The sequence below is a fragment of the Panthera tigris genome, chromosome B3 (assembly GCF_018350195.1).
Source record: "Panthera tigris isolate Pti1 chromosome B3, P.tigris_Pti1_mat1.1, whole genome shotgun sequence".
Lineage (NCBI taxonomy): Eukaryota > Metazoa > Chordata > Mammalia > Carnivora > Felidae > Panthera > Panthera tigris.
The window spans coordinates 122,539,755-122,566,739 of NC_056665.1; the positions used below are offsets into that span (position 1 = coordinate 122,539,755).

At 41.2% G+C, this 26,985-nt stretch overlaps 1 protein-coding gene across 9 annotated transcripts in view; it reads left to right on the forward strand.

The window, feature by feature from the left end:
- NRXN3 (neurexin 3) overlaps positions 1 to 26,985 on the forward strand; it is a 1,570,788-nt gene that overhangs the window by 439,894 nt on the left and 1,103,909 nt on the right. For all 9 annotated transcript variants that reach the window (XM_042990246.1, XM_042990247.1, XM_042990244.1 and 6 more), the window contains 2 exons: positions 10,242 to 10,543; positions 16,410 to 16,571. In XM_042990246.1, coding sequence (XP_042846180.1) covers positions 10,242 to 10,543; positions 16,410 to 16,571 — 464 coding nt within the window. The remainder of the gene's footprint in view (positions 1 to 10,241; positions 10,544 to 16,409; positions 16,572 to 26,985) is intronic.

The following is a 26,985-nucleotide window of genomic DNA, read 5'->3' on the forward strand; positions in this document are numbered from 1 at the left end:
GAGAACTGGTGACATTGGAGTTGCTGTGATCAGTTGAACTGCATTTCAGTTCAATTCCACAAGTCTTTAGTTGACACATTCGGGGATACATGGGAGATTTCAAAAAGGCATGAAAAACTGGTGCTCACAGGATAGGATTGAAGAGTTGACATCAATGTGTAAAATAAACAAGGAATCACTCACGATTTATTGGGTCATTAGGTATTTCACCGGGATCATCTGCCGAGATTTAACTTTCCTTTAAAAAATGTATGAAATATTTCAAACATAGTCCCTATAGTAGAGGATATTATAAATGTTGGTTTAGCTATTCCCCAGCTTGAACAAATCTTAATGTTTTGCCTTTTGCCTTTTTTTTTTTTTTTTTTTTTTTTTTTTTGCTTTACACTCTTTTTATAAAGACTTAGTCCTATTTGAGTACCTCTGTGGTTCGGTGCCATTTCTTCTCTCCCTCCCCAGAAGTAAACACTAACTGAAATTGGTGTATAGATTGCTTCTGTGTTTTTCTATTCTTGTTATAAATGTATAGAGCTGTAATATATAATGGTTAGTGATTGTGTGTGTGTGTGTGTGTGTGTGTGTGTGTGTATGTGTAAATTAGTGGAGGCAAAGTTTATTGGCCACTTTCAATTTATGTTCATTATTCTCTATATATTCTGGGCCAAGTGGAGGAGATAATAAAAGTAAAAACCTTTAACACATTATGCTTCCCTGTTGATCATCACCATGAAGCTTGGCAGTCTCTAGATCTCTTCTTCTTTTAGGATCAGGATCCACTCGAGCTCCTGAAATATCTGTAGGAAGTTTCACATAATACTGAAAAGTCCTATTTTCTCTGGATACTTAAAGGTGGATAGTTCTACCACCAAGATGATTTAGATACAGACTTACTGAGGTTGCAGGTCAGTTAGAGCATCTTCCAAGGTTTCTTCTGATGCTATGGTGATGATTTGTTATGGAGGATTCTTTACTTGTTTTCATCTTGGATGAAAGAGATTCGGTAGAAATAAATATTTTAGAAGTCCATATGGATTTAAAAATCCACATTGATTGCTTCTATATATCTTAATATCTGTGGGTTTTCCCAATTTCTGTGAACCTTTCACAACTTTTAGATTCCTTTCTGAACAGTATATGTGGGTACAGTGAGTATCTAATTTAGGTAGCCATTAGGTCAGTATAGGTGCCAGTGTTAAAAAAAATCATTTCAGGTGATCTGCTTCTTGCTCTAGAATCAGAGGGGATATTTCTCATTGTAATCAATTCTATTTGTATCAGAACTACAGTCTTCCATCGTCTCTTCTCCAGCTTTTGTCCCTAGTAACTTTTTTTGCCCTCATCAGGTCCATGATTTATAGTATCACAGAGTCATTTGGTACTCCAGTGCAATTGCCTTACTTACTGTGTAGCTTTGAAAAAGAAGCAGGTTAAAAAGAAAACATAAGTGTTCAGATTATTCTTTTTGGACTGGTCCAAGGGTGAAAGGGGATATGTAGATTTGGAAGTGCATGTAATTTCTGTAATTTTTTTAAATCCAAATCCATCAAATCTCAATCTAAAACTTATCTCCAGGAGAGCAACCATAGTTAAATTCTTCTCCATTATAATCACCCATATCCTCCACGTAACTTCAAGAAATGTATGTTAGTAAACACTGTGTCACAGAGCTGGCTTTAATATTATTGCTATAATTGATATATTTACTTGTCATTGACCTCATGTAGTTCTTAGTTCCAAATGTGCCTATTATCTTCCCAAAGTGAAAGCAATCCAAGGACTGGTTGTCTGAGGTCACAACCATGACATTCTGAATCAGTTGAGGAACAGATATAAGAGTCAAATTGGTGGTCAGGTCAAGGATCTAAATATCAGATCTGTTGTTGGTAGAGCTGTGTTAAAGAATGTGGCTTTGATCTGTGGTCAAATTGGGCTTCCTTGTGATTCTCCCCCTGAGTTAAACTCAACTACTCAGCCCTAGGGGGAAGAGCTAGAGAACCAGACATTCTTCTACAGGGACAGAGTCCACTCTGATAGGTTTGCTGCATGGGAGAATTTAGAGGAAAACTCTGTCATAGTAGGAAGGGCAGATATGAAGGATAAAGAGAGAGACTGTTCACATGGGAATAGTGACCACCTAATTAAGAAATGTGGACCTATGAGTGTCAGACTCTTACTTAGTCACCAACCAGATGAACCACTCCTCTCATTGGAGGAAACAAATGAGTAAAGGAGAGAAGGTCCAAGTGTTACTCTAAAGCTGTTCTGTTCCAGAGAAAGGGGAGGAAATGTTCTTGTGGAGTTGTGGGGACAAGGAAATGCAGTTCCCTTTATAAGATAGAGTGTGTTGTTTGTGTTCAATGCCTGTTTGACCCACAATTAAAATGAAAAGCCTGTAGTGAAAGAAACATGATTACCATTTGACTTCTATAGATCAGGTGGTTAAGTGAAAATAATTTATTACATAAATTATTATAAGTGGGTAGGCAGGCATATGCAGCAGAATTGCCTCAGGTCATGGTTTCATAGCAATATCTATTCTACCTTGTCTTCTGGATCCTTCCTTACCGTTCCAGCAATTTGCCCACCCACTGAACCCCTAATACAAGATAAGCACAATTGTGCCACTCACCAGCTGAAGTTTTCCTCTCCTGTATTGATTCTCCAACTCTAGTGCCTCAAGATATGGCAAAGAAGATGTGCCCATTACTCTGCCCCTTACACATTGAACTTCTCACCATTCCCTGAACACTCTGTGCTTTTCTAATGACTACGCCACTGAAGATGCTCTTTCTTGTAACTAGAATTCCATCCTATATTGTGTGGTGAACTCTTACTTATACTTCAAGACACGGCTTATGTTTGACCTCCTGTGTGGCAACTTCCCCAACACCCAGGGTCAATTATTCCTTCTTCAGTGTGTCTGTGTCACCTATTAAACATTTGCTATGCTAAATTGTAATTATTTGAGTGTGTATTCTTACCACCACCACTTCCGCCACAAACACCTTGCCTCTGGGAACTGGGTCGTGGACTTTATCTGATTGGTATTTCACAGCAATTCCATGAAATACGTACTCTGGCTATTCCCATTTTGTAGATTAGGAAACTGAGGGTTAGATAATAAGGGCTAAGTAATCAACTAAGGTTCCATAGAATTAGGTAAATGCCAGAGCTGGCTGTCCAACCCAGGTCTGTCCAAATCAAAGACTTCCATCATTACGCTCCATGTCATTAGGTCCAAAGTCCCACTATACCCTGTGCTACAGGAGGGTCCCCTGTTGAGTGTGAGTCTAGGTCAGGGTCTGGCACTTAGTAGGCACTTGAGTTGTAGCTTTACATCTGCTTATCTTCAGTAAAGTGTTAGCTAATTATTCCTGTTCACAGGGTTGCCATGCAGCTTAAGTTCATTCAGTACTGGGCACATCACCTGGTGCATAGTAGGCACCTGAAAATCCTTGGTCTTTAAATGAAGGAACAGAAAATTTAACTTTTATTATAATGCAATCGAGAGAAATGCAGTCTTCAGGATGCCATTAGCTTTCTAGTGATTTCAGTGAAGCGTGATTTTCCAGGCCATTCTTTTGTGGACTTCCCTCACCAGGATGCTAGCTGTTTATTTTCCAAGTGACAACTTGATTTACTATTTTCCTTCTTATCACTTTCAAGAAGCATCTGCAGGCTAGTGAGTGACCCAGGCAGCGTGGAAAAGTCCATTTATTTCTCTGCTGCATCTTTGCTACAGAGTCTGAGGATAAGGGTTGGAAATGGCTCCAGGAGGTCAGATTTCCTGTGTGTGTGTGTGTGTGTGTGTGTGTGTGTGTGTGTGTGTGTGTGTGTGTGTTCAGGATTGCTCATAGCAACACAATTTGCTCTCTGCTGGTACACTCTGCTTTTAAAATACCTGTATGATGGGATGTGGCAGGTAAAGGATTCATCGTTTCCCCTTGGGGGATAGTTCTGCAGTTTGATCTATCTGAATGCTTTGTTTGGCCCTAAAATACATTGTAAGGGAAAGGGGACAGCAAGAACAGGGAGGGCACTCACTTGTACAGTCTTTTGCCTTTCTTACTCAATCAGTGTGTTCCTCTTCTGATTCTAGCAGGAAGTGGCATTAGGAATACACTCTAGTAAAAAGGATTTCTGCTTTTCCCTAATTTTTGCAAATATGATAATCTCACAGCCCATCTATTAACTGGGGGGGGGGGTCTGCCCACAGCTTCCTTAGAGGTGGGAGTTCTTGTTCTGGAAGTTGAATTCTTAGCAGGTTTCATGGAAAGGGAATAGAATTGTGTAAGAACAAACTCACCTTTGCCTTATAATTGTTCCTTTGCCAGCAAACTACCCCAATTGCCACGTTAGCTCAAGACACCTTTTGGGATTGAGTGGATAATATGCAGCGTCCCTAGGAGTGAGCAGAGCGATTAAGCAATTGTGGATTTCTTTGTAAGTTCATTTCTGCCTTGTGTACCCCCTGCTCTTTCATCACCATCACTGTGTCTTTGCCCAGGAAGCAGTGGCCAGAAGAACTGAGTGATGTATCACTTTACAGCTTGAGAACCTGGAGCCTCTCACTGCACCTGCACCAATGGAGGACAGACACTGCCATCATCCCTGCTGAGTCTGTGCATCAGGGGAAAGGCATCAGCATGCTGGCCCCAGGACCACAGGCCATCCCGTTGTCTGGTGGGGAGGGTAGCAGCAGCCTTTGTATTTTTGTGCCTCGTGAGTTTCAGGGCCAGTCCAGGATAACATAACAAGGGTTATCTTTTCATCTTGCAGACTAAAGTACTGCACTGCAGCATGGAGGCCAGCTGAAGGACAAAGGACTCAGAGATGAGAGCAGTTTTGCCCAGGTCTCTGAGGTGCATCCTCAGGAAGCTGGTTCCCACTCCCTTTCTTCGAACACTGCAGGTGTTCTGCTCAGGGCCAGTGGTTACAGCCACTCCAGAGGGCTTAGCATTTTAATAGGCTCTTCCAAGTGGTGTCTGAAAATTCCATTTCCAAGCGCCTCTGATGGAGGCGAAGAGTATGGGCTTCCCAGTTTGACTTTCTCCAGCCTGCTACTAGAGACTTTTGGGCTAAAGGCAGCCTCACTCTGTTCCTCTTCTTGGGCTCCTGCTGCGTGAGTGGGCTCTTATAGTCATTGTCCATGGTTTCTCCTTTTGACACATTGAACTTCATTCAGTTGTAGGAGCAGAAGTGGGGTTCTAGGCATCTGTTCCTCTGAGAGTTTGAGTTCCTGGCCAAATGGTGATATGATGTCATAGCAAAAGCATTGGAATGAGAATCAGAGGACAAAGGATTTGGAACCAGCCTAAATGCTTCTTAGTGCCCTGGATAACCCATCTAAACTATGTGCTTCTAGTTCCTCACACTGGCATAATCATAGCAAGGTGACCTCTTAGAGTGTTGAGAGACCACAAATAACAAGAAAGCAATTGGAAATATAGGACATTTACACAACTGTGAACGTGTATTTGCAGATGGGCCTAGAACCCTCCTTTACCCATGCCTGACATGTTCTCGCTTGAGCCCTTTCATGTCTGACGTCGTATCATTGTTCCTCAATATTTACCTCCCGTCCTTGGTGTTCCGTGGCTCATTTGGATCGTAAATGTCCAAACTCTGGCTTCTTCTCATGGTCGGTGATTTGCCAGTACCTCTGCCTTTGCCACTACCTGAGAGCCTTTTGCTTGCATTCTTGCCCAGTGCAAGGCAAACCTTACTTGTGGATGGTGTCAACATCCAAGTTGAACTAGTCCCAGGCACCCTCAGAAAAGCAGTTCAAATGTGTTCTCATCTTTTAACTGGGCTCTCTGCCTTCAGTTCCCTCTTCTTTTCAGTTCACATTCAAGCCAATATGAGTTGAGTTGCAAAATATTTTTGTAAAAGATTATGTGTTCTTTTAAAAACACAATTGGGACCCTCCATCCTTTCAGTAAAATTGTGCAATGGCTCCTCATAACCTTCAGAATAAAGCCTGGATTTCTTGATCTCAAAGCCTGAGACACCAAGCTATCAGAAAGCACAGACCCAATTAAACAGTGATATGCATTTCTCCACACTTATTAGATTGCATAGTAAAAACATATTACACTGAATATTTTAATCTCTTTTGCAGTTTCTCAGAGAAATAGAGATATTACTATATAAATCACTAGTTGGGTGTTTTTTTTTTTTTTGTGGGGAGAGAGTGGAAAATAGAATTGAATAAATGCTTGTTAATGCTATTTATATATAATAGTTGGATTAACAAGCCTTTTGAAAGATCAGTACTTTACATATCTTATACAAACTGATTTAAAATCTTGGGTTATACATATCTAGATTGCATCTAGTATTTAATCATTTGGACATTTACAAATAATGGGTAAACGATTTGTTGTTATACAGAGTTGAGCTCTGCTTTCCATGCAGTGAGAATAACATTTTTATTTTAACACTTATGCAATTGATTATAAACTTTGGGGTGATATAATTTAAGTGGATCTAAACAGTCCATTAGCCATGTCAGTGCATGCCCTCTTGCCAAGCTGTAGCTTTATGCTAAGCTGTTGTGTACTCTGTTACATAATCCCCTGCATTTGTTTTCTCTACCTATTTAGTTTGAATACATACAAGGTGACTGCAATGTCTCTTCAACCTCCTTCTCTGTGTAAACACTAAGTATAGAAGCAGATTTGGGGCAATATTACATTTTTCTAATGGAGAGTTTGGAGAATTGAATGGGCTTAGAAATGTGCTTGTCACTATTTAGTTTTGTGCCTTTTAGTTATGTTCACTGTCAATTCAGTATGGTTTTCAAGGTGATAAGACAGTGCTTAAGCTTTGGCTACCAGAGGGAAATTAAGACAGATTGGAATCTTAGGAGAAAATCAGTTGCAGGAGTATGCAAAGGAACATTTTTTTTTCAAGGTCCTCACTCTCCTTCCATGGCCCTCATTTGCTCCTTTGAAAACAGGGTCATGCACTGCCAGTGAGTCTCCTTCCCACACAGGAGGAAAGCATCCGGTACCTCAAAAATGTTACAATGTTGCTTATCTAGAATATGACTCAGAGAGTGGCTTTCCATTGTCCATTGTGTGTTGATATGTGGAGGAGATAACCAGCATCTGGGGTGATGCTCTTGGTAGCCTCTGCCAGCCCTAGGAAGAGGTGAATTTGGAGAAGTTACTGAATGAGGAGATTGGGACGGTTGTGAAGTGTTACAGCATTTTTGTTAGATACTTGCAAAGGAACCTGCTCGGCTACATAAAAATCTTCATTTGGCTGATTTGCATACAGATTAGCATAAATATGCATGTGATTTACATAGATGATTTCTCACGTTGGTTTTATTTCTTGTTTATTTATTGTGATATTCTCTTCTCTACAATGATGTCATTTTTCTTCTATGGCCTTCCACATAAAACAAGTCCTTTTGCTTTAAGCATGTCCAAATTCCAAGGGGGAAAGGGAAATACTAGTTTTGGTGAGCAACTGTGATTTACATGGGGTTGGGGGGAATAGGTTTCTGGCTCAATTTATCCAAGGTCTGGGATGGTTTGTAAATTAGTGCATGGTTCTGTGGAGTCATTTATGCCGTTTGGGTACTAGAGTAGGAACATGAGGTACATCCAGAGCTATGCGTAAAAGCATATTTAGAGAAAAGTCTAAATAGGCACTAGAAGTCCAGAGTAACACGGGCTGACTGTGGTCTTGGGTAACTCACTTATTCTTAGTTTTCAGTTTCTTCCTTGATAAAATAAGGGCATTAAATAAGGCAGGCTCTAAAATCCCTTATAAGCTCTAAAACTTATTTTTATATACTCCTTGGTTTAATTACATGTCAAATATTAAGCACCACATAGCACATCAAATGATATCCTGGTGCCTTAGTGTTCTCAGTCAAGCCTTTCCCCTTTGAGGGGTACTCAATGATTAACTTAAGCATCTTTTTAGAGGCACTCATTTCCTTGTTCATTTATCTCAGTTCGGTGGGCACATAAGGTAGAACTTAAATGTGTATAGAAGACACCCGTTAATATACCACATGTGGTGCCGAGGACAGGCATAGTAGTTGGCTCCATGCACATTTGCATCCATAGGAGAAGAGTTTGGTGGTGATAACTGCATTTGATTTGCTGTCTTTTCCTCGAGACAGGCTTACCTCCTGGTGCACGAAACAAAGGCTCATCCAGTTGCATTTTAACAAAGCCGTTTCTTCAGAAATGAGAGGAGAGATCATGACAATAGACAGGGTGCTAGGGGGTTGGACAGATCTGTTTCAAACATACAGATGGTATCAAATTGCTGCTCCATGATTTTATTTTTTTGGCTCTGTTTGGTAAAATGCATTAGACATGGCTTATGTGCCAAGTAGTACTTGTTACTTATACGTGTGGAGGAGACATTGTGGTCATTTATAGGTGAACAGGTCTTCTTGTTTATACTAATGTGGTGGTGGTGTGTGTGGTGGTAATGTGGTGGTGGTGTGTGTGGTGGTGTGTGTATGGGTGCGTGCAAAAAGGAATATGCAGGTAGACACATCATTGAGATCCTCTGGAATACACAGGGCAAACCTGATCTTTAACTCTCTGGAGTATGAAGTTGGGGTTCATGTTTTAATGATGTCTTTTGATGCTATGATCAGTTTAATATAGTATGTAGTGGGTGGTCATCTCTCCCATATGATGACCTCAGCTCTTACCTCATGATGAGAATATGTTTATTTTACCTAAGTGACTTAGCAAGGGCTGCTTGTGATGGTTGGTAAGGAGCTAAGCTGAAGTAGAGTGGACTTTGGTTACTAAGGCTGAAGTGTGGTTCTAGAAGAGAAAATAGAATGTGCTCTACTTTATTTGGTAGCCCCCATTCTTGAACGGGAAACTGCATGTCCCACCTTTTCTTGCCCATTTCCTTTCATTAATGATGTGCTTTTGATAGCTTTTGGCCAACCCTGGGATGAAGTAGGCTTGGCAGAAGAACACAAGGAAGGCCATAGGGTGTGTGTTGAAATTGTAAATTACATCAACAAATAAAAATAAAACTTGTTTTATCCTCTTATCTTGACAAATATACCTTTGAAACTACGTGGTAAGCCAGGTGCACACTTAGAATTTTTGGATTCCTCAGCATTCTGCACTGGGAGTTGCTGGCACAGGGAGAACCAGCCCCTCTGGTTGTCAGCCTGTGGCCTGTCCCCCTCCTCTTTCTATCTTTGGCTCCTCCCTGTATCCACAAGGGCTCTTGTATAAATGTGCATGGATGCCCATGTGGCCAAGCTCTGCCCAAACCCCTGAAGAGGGTCCCCCATTCCTAGCCCTCAGATCTTAAGGTATGCACACCAGTGCATGATTTGCTATTGGAAAACGAGTCCAGGAAAGAGGCCTGCACAAGCCCTGGAAACAGGCCTTGGGCTCTCCGGGTAGGAAACTAGAGGATCCCCGTGTATGGCTCTGAAAGAGAGCGTGTGCTTCACTGGAATGCTGTCTTGGCCCTGCAGACCCCTAGTCCTATGGGGGAAAGATGTTCTCTAGGATGGTCCACCAAGGGCCATGTAAATCAGAGACCCCTGGAGCAGAGATCCCTTTGTGTCTAAGGGAGCTATTGCTGTCTTGTCACAGCATATTACCAAATTTCATTCTATCCCTTTTTCCTCATCTGCTTGATCACCTTTTTTTCTGGTTCAACCTCCTATTTAGTATCCCTGTCACATTCCCCTGGGCTCAGGACTCTATGGAAACCAAAGTTAGCTAGCTGGGTTATTATTGATGGATGGAAATTAGAGACAGATCTTTCAGGGTAATTGATTTCTAGTTATTGGTCAATAAAAGGTACCTAGAGCCAAAGAACCCTTTGTCAGAAGAGTTAATTATCCATTCTAAACCAGCTCTGGCATAAGCATTGAAAAGCCATCATTGAAGCAAAAACAATGTAAGCCTCACTTTACCATGTAGCATAAAATTTCCCTCCAGGTTTTCCTCTGAGAAAGTGTGAAGGAAAGGCAGCAAGCTCTCCTGTACCGTTGTGCTGGTCTTCTACCCCTGTGAGGAGATGTAGCTTTTTTGCAGTTACTGTCTCTAGCGGTTTCCGTGGTACTTAGACACAGGTTTGGTGGTGGAAGAGTCGGAGGGAGCTTGTGCTGCCCTGGGCTCACTGGCAGGGGCATTGCCCTGGGGGATGTGTTCTCTTTGGTATTTGCGTACGTCTGACTCATGCCAGTCAAGTGTTGACTGCTTTCCTCTTTCCTTTTCCTGCAGCTCGAGAGGAGAACGTGGCCACGTTCCGAGGCTCTGAGTACCTGTGCTACGACCTGTCTCAGAACCCGATCCAGAGCAGCAGTGATGAAATCACCCTCTCCTTTAAGACCTGGCAGCGGAACGGGCTCATCCTGCACACGGGCAAGTCGGCTGACTATGTCAACCTGGCTCTGAAGGATGGCGCGGTCTCCTTGGTCATTAACCTGGGGTCCGGGGCCTTTGAGGCCATTGTGGAGCCAGTGAATGGAAAATTCAACGACAACGCCTGGCACGATGTCAAAGTGACACGCAACCTTCGGCAGGTAATGGCTGAGGGGAGAGGGTGCCCGGAGGCTCCTCTTAGGTAGCTGGGGAGGAGGTTTGTGAAGCAGGTGCTGGATGAGCTGGAGAAGGGTGTAGAAACAGGTTTGGATTTGTCGAAGTCTAACATTATCCCAGTCTCTGCAGTTCCACAAGGAAAATGATGAAAATATGTTTCTTCTCATACTTCAGTTCTCTACTGTGCTTGTTTTTTTTTTTTTTGTCCAGAAGAAAATTCAGTTGTATAGATAATAAAAGTTAAAAGTACTTTCATTCCTTTTATTCTGCTTTGGTTTTTATCATTTTCTTAATTACATTGAAATCTTGTATTGTTAAATTCAATTAGGGACAGCGTTTTGTTTCTGCAGCTTGCTAGATTTTCCTCGTTTTTTGAATATATGTTTTTCTTTTTAATTAAGTTAGCCATTGTCATGATGCCATGATTTTAATTCCTTCCGGAAAGTCTTCCTTTTTCTCCTCCTTTTAATTTACCACCCCATCTCCACTTTCACCCCCCTCCCTGCCCCATTGTTATGTTAACCTCTAGCCTTCCAATGAATTAGCTGGAATCTTTCTGAATTCCTCTGTTTCTCTGTTCCTTGGTGTGCCGCTCTTACTTTATTGCCCCTGTCTCTACCTCCGAGACTCTTCAGTTGACTGGGAGGCCTGGAAAGTGGAAGGACCCAAATAAAAATGTCAACTTTGGAGCAGCCTTTCCTGGTTCTGTTCGTGCTTGAGAACTCCCATCGCTTGCTGATTCTGAGCAGGCGACTCCGTCAGGTGACAACATCTCAGAAAGCCTTAGCCAAGTGAAGTGGTTTTCAGTTTCATAACTAATAATAATAGTCACAACAGTAATAATGTCAACACCTCAATCAGGCCACATCAGTGAAGAGAAAAAGTCCGGAAAAAGTCCTGTGAAAGTCCAGGTCTGTGCTGACACCGCCTTTTCCAGGTTGCTATTTTCACTTGGTGTTTCTCCTTGTGAATTAGTCATTAAACCCAGTTAGATAGCATTCAGCCTTTATTAATCAGAAAACATTATGCAAATTTCCAGAAAGTGCTTATCAAATTTTCTTCTGCAATATGATTGATTCAGTGCCTTCTAATGTAAATAGGAAAGCCTAAGAACTGACAGGTGTTTGCATATGTTTTCCATTTGATAAAAGTGTAACTCTTTAATACTATTATGTGAATGGAGAAGGCTCACACATGCTGGGAACACACAGTATTCGAAACTGCCCATTTAACACTTAGGTACGTTGAAGAAGGCATCTCTATTCTATCTGCTGTGACGTTACCAAATAACTCAAGACTTAGAGCCCCCACTCATCTTAATACCTATGGATTGGACATTTTGAATCACTGTTCTGTTTTTCTTCTAAGACCAAACAGTCCAGTTGCTGATGTTTTCTTTAATAATCCACCATACATACTGACACAGCTCAGCTGTCAAGAGGGCCCAAGTCGAATTTCCATTTGCCAACATTTAAGGGTGTGATGTATTTGAGTTGTAGAGACTAGACCAAAAAATAAGATATAACCTTTTTGCCAGTTTTGACTGGCAGGTACATGGTAACACCCTTTAGTCAGCGGAGGGGAGAATTTTCATGTACTGAAGAGCAGGGTCGGGTTGTGGTTCTTACCAGTCAGCCTGTCTCTCTGATTCTCTCCCACTCCATACACTTCTTTGCCATTCCAGAATGATTCCAATTAGCTGGAGAAAGGCTCACTTTTATTTCTACTGAAAACATTTCTCTAAAATAGAATTGGGCCCCAGTTCCGTCCTATAAACTGAGCGGGGGATAAACTAAAGTGTTATTCAAACATTGGTTGTGCTGTTTCAGTCAGCAAGCAGAGGAAAGCAACCCTGGAGGGTTTCTCTTCCATGTTCTAAGACCCAACTCCCTCAGTGCCCTTGGACAAGCCATTTCACCTTTCCACACCACAGTTTCCATTCGTGAATGGTGATTATAATCCTCCCCAGCCGTATGTGGTGGCTAAATATGCAAAGCACCTTATGTTCCAGAAGGATTATGAGCTCCTCCATGGTCTGGGTGCTAGACTTACTGTGACATGCGCACGATTTACAATCTGAGTAGTCTGTCGTGAAGGTGCCTGTGTCTGTCTGTCACCAGCGATGCAGCTAAGTAGAGCTCTCAGTTCTGGACAAGGCTACAGAGGCCCTAGGGTGTTGGGGCATTTCTTGGCAGAAGGAAAATGAATCTCATAGAGAGAGTGCGCCCAAAATTGGACTTCATTGAAATCCTGACTGAATTTTGCATCTAAATGCAATTTATTGAAAGAGAGGGAAATCTCAGAAAACCAGAGTGGATTTTGCAAATCCTTTCCGTGCTGAATCATCTAAGATGATTATTTTGCCCATTAAGAATACATTTATAACATCTTTTTTAGTTCTGTAGGATACATTTGAAGGGGTTGGAAGCCCCTGTCTATTTCAATTAAACTGTAAATTGCTTCATAAATATTTGATAACAAGCTTATGACTGTCTCATCTACCTTTTTGGTAAGGTTGAATGGCTTCTGTGGCAAAAATTCATCTGAGGAATGCTTACTTGGACTTTCCTGGAGTATTCATTACTAAATGGAGCAGAACTTTGCCCATTTCTTCCTTCTTGGTCATATACTCATGATTCTACCTTTGAGCCGAGTCAGGATCAAAGGCAGACACTTCACTGGGAGTTCTGCTTAAAGGAAGGAATGTGGATTGCCTATTCCAAACTGTAACTGGGATTAAGGACAAGGTAGTGATGCGTTTCTTTGGGTTTGTTTTCAGTTTTGTTTTAAAATCCGACCTTGAACATGGCCCTCATGTGAATTGCTTTACCTGTAATGCCACATTAGTCAAACCACGAACACAAAACTGGGGTTACCAGTCTTCCAGTGTTCCAGCTGCCCGGCCTCGCACCCAGCTCAGGGTGTGCTGGCATTTGAATATTTGAAAATAGCAATCGGAGACTAATTGTAGGGCTTCTTTAATCATGTTTAACCTGCCAGTCCTCTCTGCTATCCATAGGAGAAATTGCTTCAAAGCTTGAAAAGCATTTTCTAAAGGAGAATGGGGGTAGAGCCATTCCAATGGGAAGCATTCTGGCAAAGAAAACAAAATAATAACTGCATTGGGTAGTAAAGAAGACTCCCAACTATTTTTATGCACTCCAACAGTACAGTTATTGTAAATGAAGAAGAAAGGAAAGAGGAGGATGTCCCTCTCCTGTTGCACACATCCACACAAAATCAAGAGCTTCATGGGTCTTTAATTGCCTGTGGAAAGCCAGAGTGAGCTAGAGTTGTAGCCTTCCTATGCTAGATGTGACCTGTAAATGCTTTCTGTTTTTTTTGTTGTTGTTGTTGTCGTTCTACTGAAAGTCGTAATCATTCATGCAAATAGTCTGAGTCAGAAATATATATATATATATATATATATATATATATATTAAAAAAGTGCCCAGTGCATTGGTATTTGAGCTCTAACTATCTACCTACATGTTGAAATGGTAAACTTTAGGGGTATTTTCTTTCAGGATAGGTGGACTGTGTATGTGCTAGAGGGTGGGAAGGGAAAGGGTGTTCATTCAGAAGAGCTCTTGGAAAGTAAGTATGGTGCTAATTCTAACTGGGGTGAGGTGTGGTCTGAGTGGTATTTGGAAGAAGGGGGGTTACGTGACAAGGTGGACTGCAGCTCCTTTCCTAGCTGTGCCCTGGCTGCCAAGGTTTTCCATAGAGTCCTGGTCTCATTGTCTTCCCCACTCTCTTTTTCTGTGTCGGGTGCCTTTTTTTTGAAAAACTAACACAAGATCATTCATGCAATGTGTCATTTTACTAACCGACTAATGTACTAACACCCTAACGACTCATCTTTGTTTTTAGTTTTTTTAATTAACAATCGTTCTGTTCACAATTTTTAATTTCCTTTCTTCCCCCTTTTCCGCAAAGCACTCAGGCATCGGACACGCTATGGTAAACAAACTACATTGTCTGGTAGATATCATTCTTATTGTCTCTTTTTTTGGGTTTGCCGTGTGTTGCCCCCCTTTTCCTCCCCAAAACCCCCCTTTTATCCTCCTTAGACTTGTTTCTTCTTTTAAATTTTTTTGTTGTTGTTGAATTAAATGCAAGTCTTTTTTTTTTGTTGTAAAAAAAAAAAAAAAAAAAAAAAAAAAAGGAAGGGGACGTGCCAGTCTTGGAAATGGTATTTGGATGAGTTTGGTTGGGACGGTTTCCTTTTCTCTAGTTTGTCATTTTTTTTTCCTAAAAAATTTTTTTAAAGAAAGATTCTCCATTTAGCTAAATTTGTTTTCTTTTGTTTTGTTATTTTGCAACTTTGAAGTTACAGACTAGGGACAAGAGGATTTCTATTGAGGACTTTCTTCTCTGTCTTCCTATCCCTCTCACTCTCGCTCCTTTCTTTTCCCACTTCCCTCCTTAATCCCTTTTTTCCTTCCCTTTGGTGTGGCCACGGCTGCCCTGCCGCAGGTGATCTGGGGAGGAAAGTACTCTTACTTCTCTCTTCTTGTTTTCCCTGCTTTCACCTTACTCCCCACCGTGGCCATAGGGAGCTCTGCCAGTGTGTCCTCCATACAGACTCTGCATGGCATGTTCCTGTCTCGTGGATTTCCCCATCAGCATCAGAATTTGCTCCCCCGTTTTCCTCCTCATTACTAACAACCTGCCAATCATCAGCCCAATTCCACTCTCTTCCCTCTCTTTATTTTTGTCTCCACTCTTCTTCATTCTCCTCTCATCCTTCATATATTTTGGGGTTGGGTTTGGACTTTTTCTTTTCTTTTTTTAGCGAGGGAGGTGGCAGGCAGGGGAAAGATGACCCTGTAGTTTCCAGTGTTTTGTTTTGTTTTGTGTTTATTTCCATCTTGTGTTCCGGTTTCTTCAGTGCATGCACGTGTGAAGTGGATTTTGACTCTTCCCTTTGGTTCTCCTCACCCCTGCCCACTTCCCTCCCCCTTTTCTTCCACCTTTTCTCTTGGCTCCTGATGGTTTTCGCATGGGTGTGTCAGCGTATGGTGTGTGCACGCTTTGAGGCCCCATCTTTTCTCTCTGCCTTCTGCTCCTTTCATGGATGTTGGGTGTGTGGGTGCTATATCTTCCCTGTGGGCATTATTATTATTATTATTATTTTCATTTTGGTTAGTATGCCTCATATTCCTTTCTTTTTGTTAGAGTTGCCTTCTTGGTTTGGGTCATTTCTTCTCTTGGTGGTGGTGATGGCAGCTAAGGGAGGGCAGGGGTTCGTGTCCTGGGGTCGTCCATGGCATGTATCACCCATGACACATCGAAATCAAAACCCTTCTCCTTCCCTTCCCGAATGCATGTTTGTCAGCGTGGTGTGAGCCCCAAAAGAAATGAATACGAAAGAAAAGAAAAAGAAAAGAAAAAAGGAAAAAACCATCCACAACCAAAGACCAACCCTAACAAACCCATTGTCAAATGTCTCCTTTGCTGTTTTTCACTACCACCATAAATAATAGTCATTCAAAAAATAAATGAAAATTTTACCAATGAACTGAGACAAGTGATGTCGTCTGAGGATAGTTCCATTTTCTAGCCTGACTGAATAAAGAGCACAGCGGGTAAAGCAAGTTGCCCATCTTGGCAATTCCACCAAAGTCCCCCGGGAGTCTGCATAGGAATGCTGGAGGCTTGGGTCGCAGGGAAGGCAGACCAGAAAATGGAACTTGGCTGCATATACCAAAATCAAACCAAATTAGAAAAACATACTTCACCAAAATCTTAATGAAAGTGATGCCACAGGTAGGGGAAGCCGCCGGATTTTGATTAGACTATAAAGTCATTGTTGGGATTTCTTTTGTCCCTATGTCCCTCCACCAGGTGACAATCTCTGTGGATGGCATCCTTACCACAACGGGCTACACTCAGGAGGACTACACCATGCTGGGCTCGGATGACTTCTTCTACGTGGGAGGAAGCCCAAGTACCGCTGACTTGCCAGGCTCACCCGTCAGCAACAACTTTATGGGCTGCCTTAAAGAGGTAAAGGTCACACAATCTCTTTAGTGTCCCAAGAACAAATGAAATTCCCAGGTCAGTGAGGGGCTCTGTACTTAGTGCATTCTTTGAAGCCATAGGTTTTACCAAGAAGACTCTGGACTTGAAAGTAGAGGTCCTAGGTTTTGGTTCCCGCTTAAGCTGATTGCATGACCTTGGGTTTGCCACTTACATGCTTTGTGGTTCTGTTTTCTCATCTGAGTACTGGGGAATTGTATCCCACAGGTAGCTGTGCTTTATACATAATAATAGTAATAATTATTATTATTATCATTATTTCTAGAGCATGTGCGAGTGGGGGAGGAGGCGGTTGGGGGGAGAGAAAATCTTAAGCAGGCTCCACGCTCAGCATGGAGCCTGATGTGGGGCTCGATCCCACAACCCTGGGATCTTGACCTGAATGGAAATCAAGAATTAGACGCTCAACTCACTGAGCCACCCAGGCATCCCACATGCTCTGTGAATTAGATGAAAAAACACAGACGAAGGTCTAGTTCTTTGATATCACAAGAATTAGACACACATAACGTTTGATTTCGTATTTTTGACTTGGCAAGTACGAAGCCAAGCTGTAGCTCCGAGTGGCTCCATTTGTGGTTGTAGGTCTTGTCTAAAACATAACATATGTATTATTTTACCTTTGTCAAGCTTGGTGTTCCCAAGAGTCTCATTATCTGAGATGAAGGAAAATTTTCAGAATGTAACATTAAGGCTCGGAAGACTGGTTTTTCCTCTTCTTTTTTCTTTTTTTTTTCCCCCTGAAAGCTAGCAGCTGTGAGAAAGCAGTGGGGCTTTGCCATTACTCATTTATTACTATTGTAGCTGATGTGTTGAGACCTCTGTCTGAGAGCAGAGGAGCTTCAGTCAAGTGTAAGTTCAATCTCTAAGGTCAGTTGTTGAGGCAAAAAGAATCAGACTTGATTTGGTAGAGTTCTTTCAGAACACTGTGTCATCAGAGCAGTTCACTGCACATTTTTGTTTAATCTAAGCTAAGCCTGATTGCCTGAGATAGCTATACCACTTCCCTGGGGAAATTCCTCGAGAAGCTAACAGTGTTCTTTCTTGTAGATAAAGATCCCTTGTGACCTGTTATGGGACTCCTCTCAGGGCACGTGTTTTCTTCTTCTTATGGTTATTTGAAATTTGTTGAGCGTCGGTTATAGATGAGATGGCATTGCAAATTCCTTCAGTCATGCCACTCAGCTGTGAGCCATGTCGAGAAAGGAGCCGTGTCCACTGTGCTGGAGTACTGTAGCTGTATAGTAACTATTTACTGAGTGGATAAAAAATTCGGTACCTTTTTTATATTGTAACTGACTTAAGTGGCTCTTTACAAGTTGCGGTTTCCATGCTTGAAGGCTTCATAATCTAGGAAGGGAGAGGAGATCTGTAAGTGAACTCAGGACACTGTGTATTCAGTGCCACACACTAGATGTTCTAATTGAGTAGAGGAAACAGATACATTTTAGGTGGAAGTCTGTTTCAGAGAAGAATTGCTGTTTGAGCTGGGCTTTGGTGCAGTAAACGTGTGAATTGAGAGAAAAGGGTAGGAAGGAGAGACATGACAAAGGAAGGAAAAATCCAGTTACGGCTCTGTATTGTACTTGGTCTGAAGGACAGGTTACAGAAGAGAACCCACAAAGTGTTTTCCTCCTTCTACTGGTTGTTATCTAGGCTTCTGCTGGCTATAGGGACACCAGTAGTCATTCCTGATGGGATTGCAGTGGACATAGACACTTCTTCCCTAGCAGTTACTCCCGTGTGGATAGAATAAAGGTATACATTACTCAGCATCTAATGAACCTGAAAGGCTCTTAAACACTGTTAAATCACACACATTGGAATTGCACTCTCGTCAAAGATAGATAGGAACGTTCTGCTACCATGTACGTGGCTCAGGAATGAATGAGGCATTGATTGCTGTGGGAAGCTCATTCATTTTTGTAGTGAAACAGCCCTAAGTGTGGAGTTTCTCCTGGGTAGGATCTAGGGGTGGCCTCTAGAACTCATTTTCCCTTGCACACAATGATATTGAACCATCTCTCATTTATTTTGAGACAAAGGAGCAGTTTCCCGTCTGCAAATTATCAATCAGGAATGATGCTCCTGAACATTTTGAAACAAGCCTCATAAAAACATAAAGCTATCTCTGATGGCTTCATCCATGTGAAACCTTAAGCAAATAAAATCTTCATGTGCACACATGCACACATGCTGCCCAGATAGAGAGCAGAAAGCTTCAAAAGTCTGCGCAAAGTGTCCCTTAATAGTTTAAAAATTAAAGACAGTTCTGCAAAACAGTGTCAATAACAGAAATAGCAGTAATTGGTAGTAAAAATATATACATAGCTAGCAGCATAAGTCTGTACTGAAATCCAGATCAAGTCAGAAAAAAGAAAGTCCAACCCACACTGGGGTAAATGGTATATAAAATTTAGAACTTCATTAACTTTTACCAACATCTCTTCATTACATACACGTATTGTAGTGTGTCTAAGGGACTTGGGAAGCTTTCTCATTCATCTGAGTGTTTTTTTAAATTTTATTTGAGAGGGAGAGAGAGTGCAAGCAGGGGAGAGGAGCAGAGGGAGAGAGAGAGAGAGGGAGAGGGAGGGAGAGAGAGAGAGAGAGAGAGAGAGAGAGAGAGAGAGAGAGAGAGAGAAAGAATCTTAAGCAGGCTCCACACTCAACACAGAGCCCGAGGCAGGGCTCAATCCCACAACTCTGGGATCATGACCTGAGCTGAAATCAAGAGTCAGATGCTCAGCTGACAGAGCCACCCAGGCATCCCTCGTCCAAGTGTTTTAAACAGATAACTTTGGGTCTAATATAGTCCTGGCATAGTCTGTCTGTCCAGTTAATCATTGCAGTTAACTTTTTGTAGGGAAGGTCTGGGAAATTCTTCTACTTTTGTTGGTATTTGACAATTTAGTAAAGAGCAGAAGCTTCTAGCTATGTTGGTATTTCTCTCCGTGATAAATCCCACATACTGACTTTAATTATGTATCCTTAGTAGAACAGTGTCCAGCCCCTTTTTCCTATCTCTTTATTCCTTTTTCTGTCTTCCATTTGCCATTAATGGCTCTGTGTTCCCTTACACTGAGATGGGTGCTTTTATATATCATTTGCTTCAAAATGTGGGGGCATGGTTAAAGGACTTCGGAGTTTCTGTTCCAGATACTTTGTGTGTGGCACAGAATAAGGTGTTGCCTTTGAACTACAGTTACTTCACCCTTGAAAGTTAAGTTCTGGCTCCACTACTGAGAAAAATGACTGGATTTCACCTGGGTGCACACTTCCTAGCTTGATATTGCTGTACAAGCCACCATAGACTATATCCAAGTTGTCCTCAGACTATTGTGGTTCTCCACAAATCTTGGTTATCCCTACAATATTTGTGTACATTTAAACATTACCAACTCAGCATCTTGTTCCTGGTCGTGTTTTTATGTTTTAACATGTGTGTCTTATTTTTTGGTCTTGCAGGTTTCCAGTTCCCAGAATGGTTCTTAGTGCCTGCTGAGCTCTCAGTAAACATGTGCTGAGTGAAATCACATGTTTGCAAGTTAGTAACGTTTAAATAAATCCTTTAAATAAACATGTTTGTAAAATTAATATTTTAGATAAATGCTCTTAGGCACTATTAACCATGTGATTCTTCTGGGATCGGTAAGGAACATCTTGACATGGCAGTAGTTGAATCTTTGAGGAACTTTCCACTTATCTGGTGTGAGATAAGTATTATATATAAAGGCTCAGCAAGGCTAAGAGAAGTGGGTTGAGAATACCAGCTTTGTCACTGGCTCTATGGCCTGGAATAAGTCACTGATCTTACTTGATTCTGTTTCTTAACCCCTAATATGGATATAATAGGACCTTTGTTGTGTTCCACTCAACAAATGAAATAAAATACATAAGAGTAAAACCATACAGGCATATATTTTACTATATGTAATATATTAGTATATAGTATATATAGTATATTACATACATATATGTACTATATGTAATAATTAAGGATTATGTAATGCCTGTTACAAATAGTTTATGAATACAAATGTAACCATGCACTTGTATACATTAGCGTGTGTATATTTCTATATCTCCCATATTAGAAAATCACATTCAGGAGGAAAACTAACTTTATTCTGAGGTTTGCCCCACTAAAGTCCTTTCATCTTTTCTGAAGTGGGGAAACCCGTCCCACCCGCCCTCAGTCATCACCTTGTTTGTTGCCTTCAGTCACTTACGTGACAACTGTCAATCTCCATTTATTAAAATGTGTGTAACTCTGTGATGACAGAGGCCTCGTCTGTTCACAGGTGTCTTCCCAGAACCTAGCAGAGTTCCTGGCATGATAGATAAAAATAAAGAAAGAAGCATTCAATAAGTATGTCTGGAATAAACAAATGAATGAGCTAACCTCAAGGACCTCTAAAATCGGGTGGGATTTGGATCAACAGATGTATACTGGGAATCTACAGGATGCCAGGGACTGTGCTAAGTAAGATCCAAGATGAGTCAGGCACAGTTCCCATCTTAGAGGACCACACGGTTAGTGGGGGAGACAAATACACAAATATAGTTTCGATAAAAGATAGCAAAAAGAGGCACTCACAAATGCAGTGAGTCTGTTGAGGAGAAGGACTTAGCATATTCTGGGGTTCAGGAAAGATCTGTGCAGGAGCTAACACCCAGGTAAGTCTAGAAGACAAATGGAAGTGAACATGGTAGAATGGAGGGAGCAGTGTTCCAGACAATGGAGCAGCATGAGCACAGGTGCGGGGACAGGATACACCATAGCGTCTTGGTGAGGAACTCACAATTTGCTAACTTCAGGACACAAAATATAAGATGAGGAGTTTTGCACATATAGCTGCAAAGTTAGGTAGGAGCCAGGTCATAGAGAACTTTATCTTATATTCCACCCTTGGACTTTGTTTTCTAGGTAATAGGGAGCTATGGAGGCCTTAAGTAGTAGAATGATACAGTCATATTGGCATCTTGTTCATCAGGCTTCAGATTTCTTGCGGGTGTCATCTGGCTTAATCGATTGAGTGTCTGGCCCTTGATTTCTGCTCAGGTCATGATCTCACAGCTCATGAGACTGAACCCCCCCCATCAGGCTCTGTGCTGACCGCATCGAGTCTGCTTGGGATTTTCTCTCTCCTGTTCTCTCTGCCCCTTCCCCTCTCATGCACGTTGTCTGTCTGTCTGTCTCTCTCTCTCTCTCTCTCTCTCTCTCTCTCAAAATAAATAAACAAAAAAATTACTTGAGAACCGAAGTTAGTCCATCTACTACTTCTAACTGTATGTTTTTTGTCCTAGAAAGTTAAATGGTAGGGTTGGAAAGCTTGATCCATTGACTGCGGCATTGGAAAGTACCAGGAGAGTGGCTCTCACTATCTTAAAAATTCTATAGAAAAGCACTTCTTTCTGACTACTGTTTCAGTTTCCAGTGACCCTCCCTGTCAGGATGTACATTTCTCCTTTCCTTTGTCCTTGGCCTTGCTGAGCTATTATTATTGGATGAAGCACAAAGTAGTAGAGGAAAGCCCAGTCCAGACTGAGGTGCCTGATAGTGTTTCTATCAGGTTGACCAGGACCAGGGAGAGAGAGCTTCCTCAAGCCCCTTAAAGTACCCTCTTGTGTGCTGGGATCTTCCCTGTTGTTTGAATTGATTCTTTGCACACCATCCTCCTATCTTCTCTGTCTGTTACTTCTCCCCCAGTGTGTTGGTTCTCCATTTGTATCTCCATGTGCCCAGGGAGAAGCTGAGTGCTACTGAGGCCTCTGGGACAGCCTGGTCTCTCTAAACTCTCTTTTCTCATGGTGCCTCTAATGGGGAGGAGGGAGAAGCAGGAGAAGCGGGAGTGTGGAACACATATTTAAAGGAAAAAGGATTGGGGTAGAACATCACTGTGCACATTACATTCCACATCCCTTTGTGATTATTAGCCATTTAAAACCGAATGGGATTTTGCAGCCAGAGATAGTCTCTGAACAGATGATTAATGGTTTAATCTGTAATAACTTTACATTTTATAGAACCCTGATAGGAGTCCACATCTGGTGAGCCAAGCTATTTAAGGCTGTGTTAATTCTGTTAATTGCTATACGTTTGTTTGAATTGCTGGCACCTGCGGGCTTTGGGATAATGTGTTTGTTGTTGCCTTTTTTTTTTTTTAAATATACTCATTTTATCCCATCTCACTGTCTTTTGCTGCTCTTATGCTATCACAATTTCTCTTTTGGTTTTTACTTTGTGTTGTCCCCTACTTCTTTGCTCACTATACTTTTTTTTTTTCCTTTTTCCTCCCTGTTTTAATTTTCCCTACCTCTGTGCTTCTTTAGCTCTTATTCTGGTTTCCTTCCTTATTTCTCAGTCTGTAATAAATGGTTCTGTTCGTAATCGGGTAAATTAGGTCATAGCATTGAGACTAAAAATCCCCTTTTCCTAGCATTGAGAATACTTTGTGGCCCCAGGGTGAGCAAAGACCAAGTGAGGGTTTTTGAATCAGCATGGAAGATGAGAAGAGAGTTGGCTTTAAAAGCACAAGTCCAGAATTTGAATCTTGTCTAGACTCATTCATTACCAGCTGCAAGACTAATAACAAATCAGTTAAATGCTCTTAGCCTCCATCTTTGCATCAGATAATAGTACCTAATTCAGGCATTTTTATGTCAGAGCAAATGGGATTAAGAGAATGGAGGTGCTTTATAAACTGTAAAGCACTGTGCAGATGCTCATGTTATTATTTATGTTATTAAATGCAACCAAACTGATTAGATCTGGTCAAGGAGCCACATCTTCCCCTTTGCTGTTTCTGCAGTTTGAAAACTGCAGAAGTTAGGAGAGTACAGTGCAGTTTAAGAAAAAGAACAGCTGAATTGGAACCTGGCCTCCAGATCCAGTTCTGATGCTAATTAGAAAATCGTACAGTCCGTTTGGGCATCCGTGTCTTGATCTGTAAAATGAGGGTAGTGATCACTGCTAAGCCAGATAAACTGCACACTACTATGGAGAACTTCTAATGCAGAAGTACAAGTGCTTGATTATTAAATTTTGGGTAGCAAGGTAGAATTTATTTTTCTACTCTTAGGAAGATATGCAGAGGAGCATTGTGTGGGCTTGGAGGAAAGCACGCATTGATAGAGTGGAAGAACCAATACAAACAGGAGACCAAGAGGGATAAGGTTCCAACAAAGTAGAAAGAAGTTGAAATGTCAATCAGAGACTAGGAAGTGGAAAATGTGGCAGAAGAAGAAAAGAGAGAAACTATGTCTCAGGAGCTGCCTATTGGGTTGAGCACAGAAAAAACTGGCATTTTTGTGGGTTAAAAAAATCAAATATTGGTAATGCCATACGCGTCAGCTTAAGAATGAAGTTTTTGTGAAGAGAATAAATTGGATCTTCTGGAAAAGAGATTACCTCCTAGATTATAAGGAACTGAAATAGGTAGGAGAGACCTGCACTCTGTCATGGAGAATGAAGAATAAGAACCCTGAGCTGCTGGGAATTTCAATGAATGTGAGGTGCATTTCACAGAGGGGGGTAGGGTGTAAGCACCTAGCCCAGCATGGCTGTAAGAAAGTTGTATGTACCTAAGGGATAGTGTCAGGAGGGCTGAAGGTTCAAGGATATTTAGTATTGCAGTGCTGTCACAAACAGATTTTCGATTAATGCCACAATAAAAATACTAAAGTATGCTTTGCTGCCTATAGTTGATGGGCTGTCAATGGAGAAATAGATATGGTGAACATTTTTTTTTTAGAGACCTGATATCTATTTCTTATTCTTTTGAATGAAGGTTCTTATTCCCCTTCATTTTCTTTTTTAAAAAATTTTTAAGAAGTGTATTTATTTTGAGAGGGAGAGGGAGAGAGAGAGAGAGAGAGAGAGATGGGGACAGAGAGAGAGAGAGAATCCCAAGCAGGATCTTCATTGTTAGCACAGAGCCTGATGCGGGGCTTGATCTCACGAACTGTGAGGTCATGACCTGAGCCAAAATCAAGAGTTGGGCACTTAACTGAGCCACCTAGGAGCCTCCCACCCCTCATTTTCAATCCAGTGGTTCAGTGGCACTGACTCCACTCCTGGCTACCTTGGTGAGCATGTGAGCTGTAAGTCAGTTAGAACTAGGCCGCTCCCCTGGCCAGAGTTATTTTGTTCATAGGTGGGCACCTAACCCAATTTGAATCAGTGACATAAAAGCTTAGGACTCTAGTTTACATGTTGTGGGGAGGTAGTTCTCCTTCCTTAGGGTTAGAACTTGGGATGATATAAAATTGAGCCTCTGGCTACCATCTTGCCAACACATAGAGACCAAAAATGAAGCTAGAATGGAGAAAAACAGAGGCAAAAACGGTGGGGAGAAGCTAGAACCTAGTGACGTTTTTAAGGCCCTGGATCAAACATTCTTTAAACTAGAGTACCCCTGATTTCCAGCCAAGACTGAGTAATTCTTCCTTTTGTCTAAAGCAGCAGGAGCTGGATTTTCTGTCATTCGCGACATAGAGTCCTAAGTGATGTGAAAGAATTCCTCGTACTCCTGTTTCACCCCTGTCTTCTCTGATAAGAAAATAGCTCTTTGGACAGGAAAAGATAGACAAGGAAAGAAAATTTAATATCAGAGGCTGTAAAAATCACCTAATAGCTCTGCATTAATTCAGGTTTCTTGACTTGGATGAATGATATCCCAGGATATGGAGAGAGTTTGTAAATAAGATTTTTGAAATCCAGTTGGTGGTTTTGAGAAATAGTAGAGAATGGGGGAGGTTCCTAAAGACTAAAGATGGAAGAAAGTATGGATAATGCAAGCTATGGGCCTATGAGCTTCATTGGAATCCGGGAAAGATTTTGGAGTGCCTTATTAACAGAAGGTATGAGCCCGTAGAAGAGAGAAAAATGTGATCAGAAGAATTACAATTATTCACCAAAGACACTAAAAATAAGCCATATTACATGAACCAAACTCACATTTCTATTCCATATTGTTACCATACTTATAAGTCAGGAAAGCATAACTAAATATCAGCAAAGTATTTGGCAGTGCATTTTGTGATATCCTTGTTAACAAGATGGGGAAAAAGGAATTGGATGTAACAGCTATTCATGAAAGGAGTAACTATTGAAACATACAAATGAGTCTTTTTTTTTTTTAAGGTTTATTTATTTACTTAGAGTGAGCAGAGGAGGGGCAGAGAAAGAAGTTGAGAGAGGATCCCAAGCAGGCTCTGTGCTGCCAGTGTGGAGTCCTACATGGGACTCAGACTCACAAATCATGAGATCATGACCTGAGCTGAAACGAAGTCAGACGCTTAATGGACTGAGCCATGTAGGCACCCTGAAACATACCAATGAGTCTTGATGAAGGAGCTGTTTTGACCTATATGGAAGTTTCAGGTGGATGTGACAATGCTTTTTCCTACTTAATGTTTGTATTAGGGGCTTGAGGGAAGGTAAGAGAGCATGCTCATCAACTATTTTAATGGCAGGGAGCTGAGAATGATAGAAAATATGTGCCTGCATGATTTGAGGGTGAATTAATAGAGGTGTGATCTATAAAACAAAGGAGGTAACAGTTTTATAGTGTAATTTATTGATGAAGAGAGAAGGCTCTGGAACTAGAGTTCTTGGTTTCAAAGCCCAGCTCTACTCACACTAGCTTTGGAGTGCTGGGCAAGTTACTTAACCCTCTCTGTGCCTCACTTTGCTGATTTGTTATGAGCAGAATAATTATATCTACTTCATAGGGTGAGTATTAACTGAGTATTATAACTCAGTATTAACTGAGATAATAAATGTAAAACCCATAAAACAATGCTTAATAGAAAACTTTTGGTAGATTTCTTGAAGTATAGTTGACACACAACTATAGTTTTATTAGTTTCACATGTATTACACAGTGATTTGATAACTCTATATGTTATGCTGTGCTTACCACAAATGTAGCTACCATCTGTCACCATCTGTAATGCTATTACAGCACTGTTGACTGTATTCTTTATAATGCACCTTTCATCCCTGTGACTTATTCATTCTGTAACTGGAAGCCTTTACTCCCTATGCCCCTTCACCTGTTTTGCTCATCCTTGTGCCCTTTAGCAGCTACCAGTTAGTTCTCTGTATTTATGGGTCTGTTTCAGTGTTTTAATTATTTTTTTAGGTTCCACGTATAAGTAAAATAATATGATATTTGTCTTTCTCTGACTTACTGCAATTAGCATAATACCTTCTAGGTCCATCCATGTTGTTGCAACATGTTGCATGATCTCTTTCTTTTTATGGCTGAGTAATATTCCATTGCAAATATATACCACATCTTCTTTATCCATTCATCCATAGATGGATACTTAGGTTGCTTCCATATCTTGGCTATTGTAAATAATGCTACAA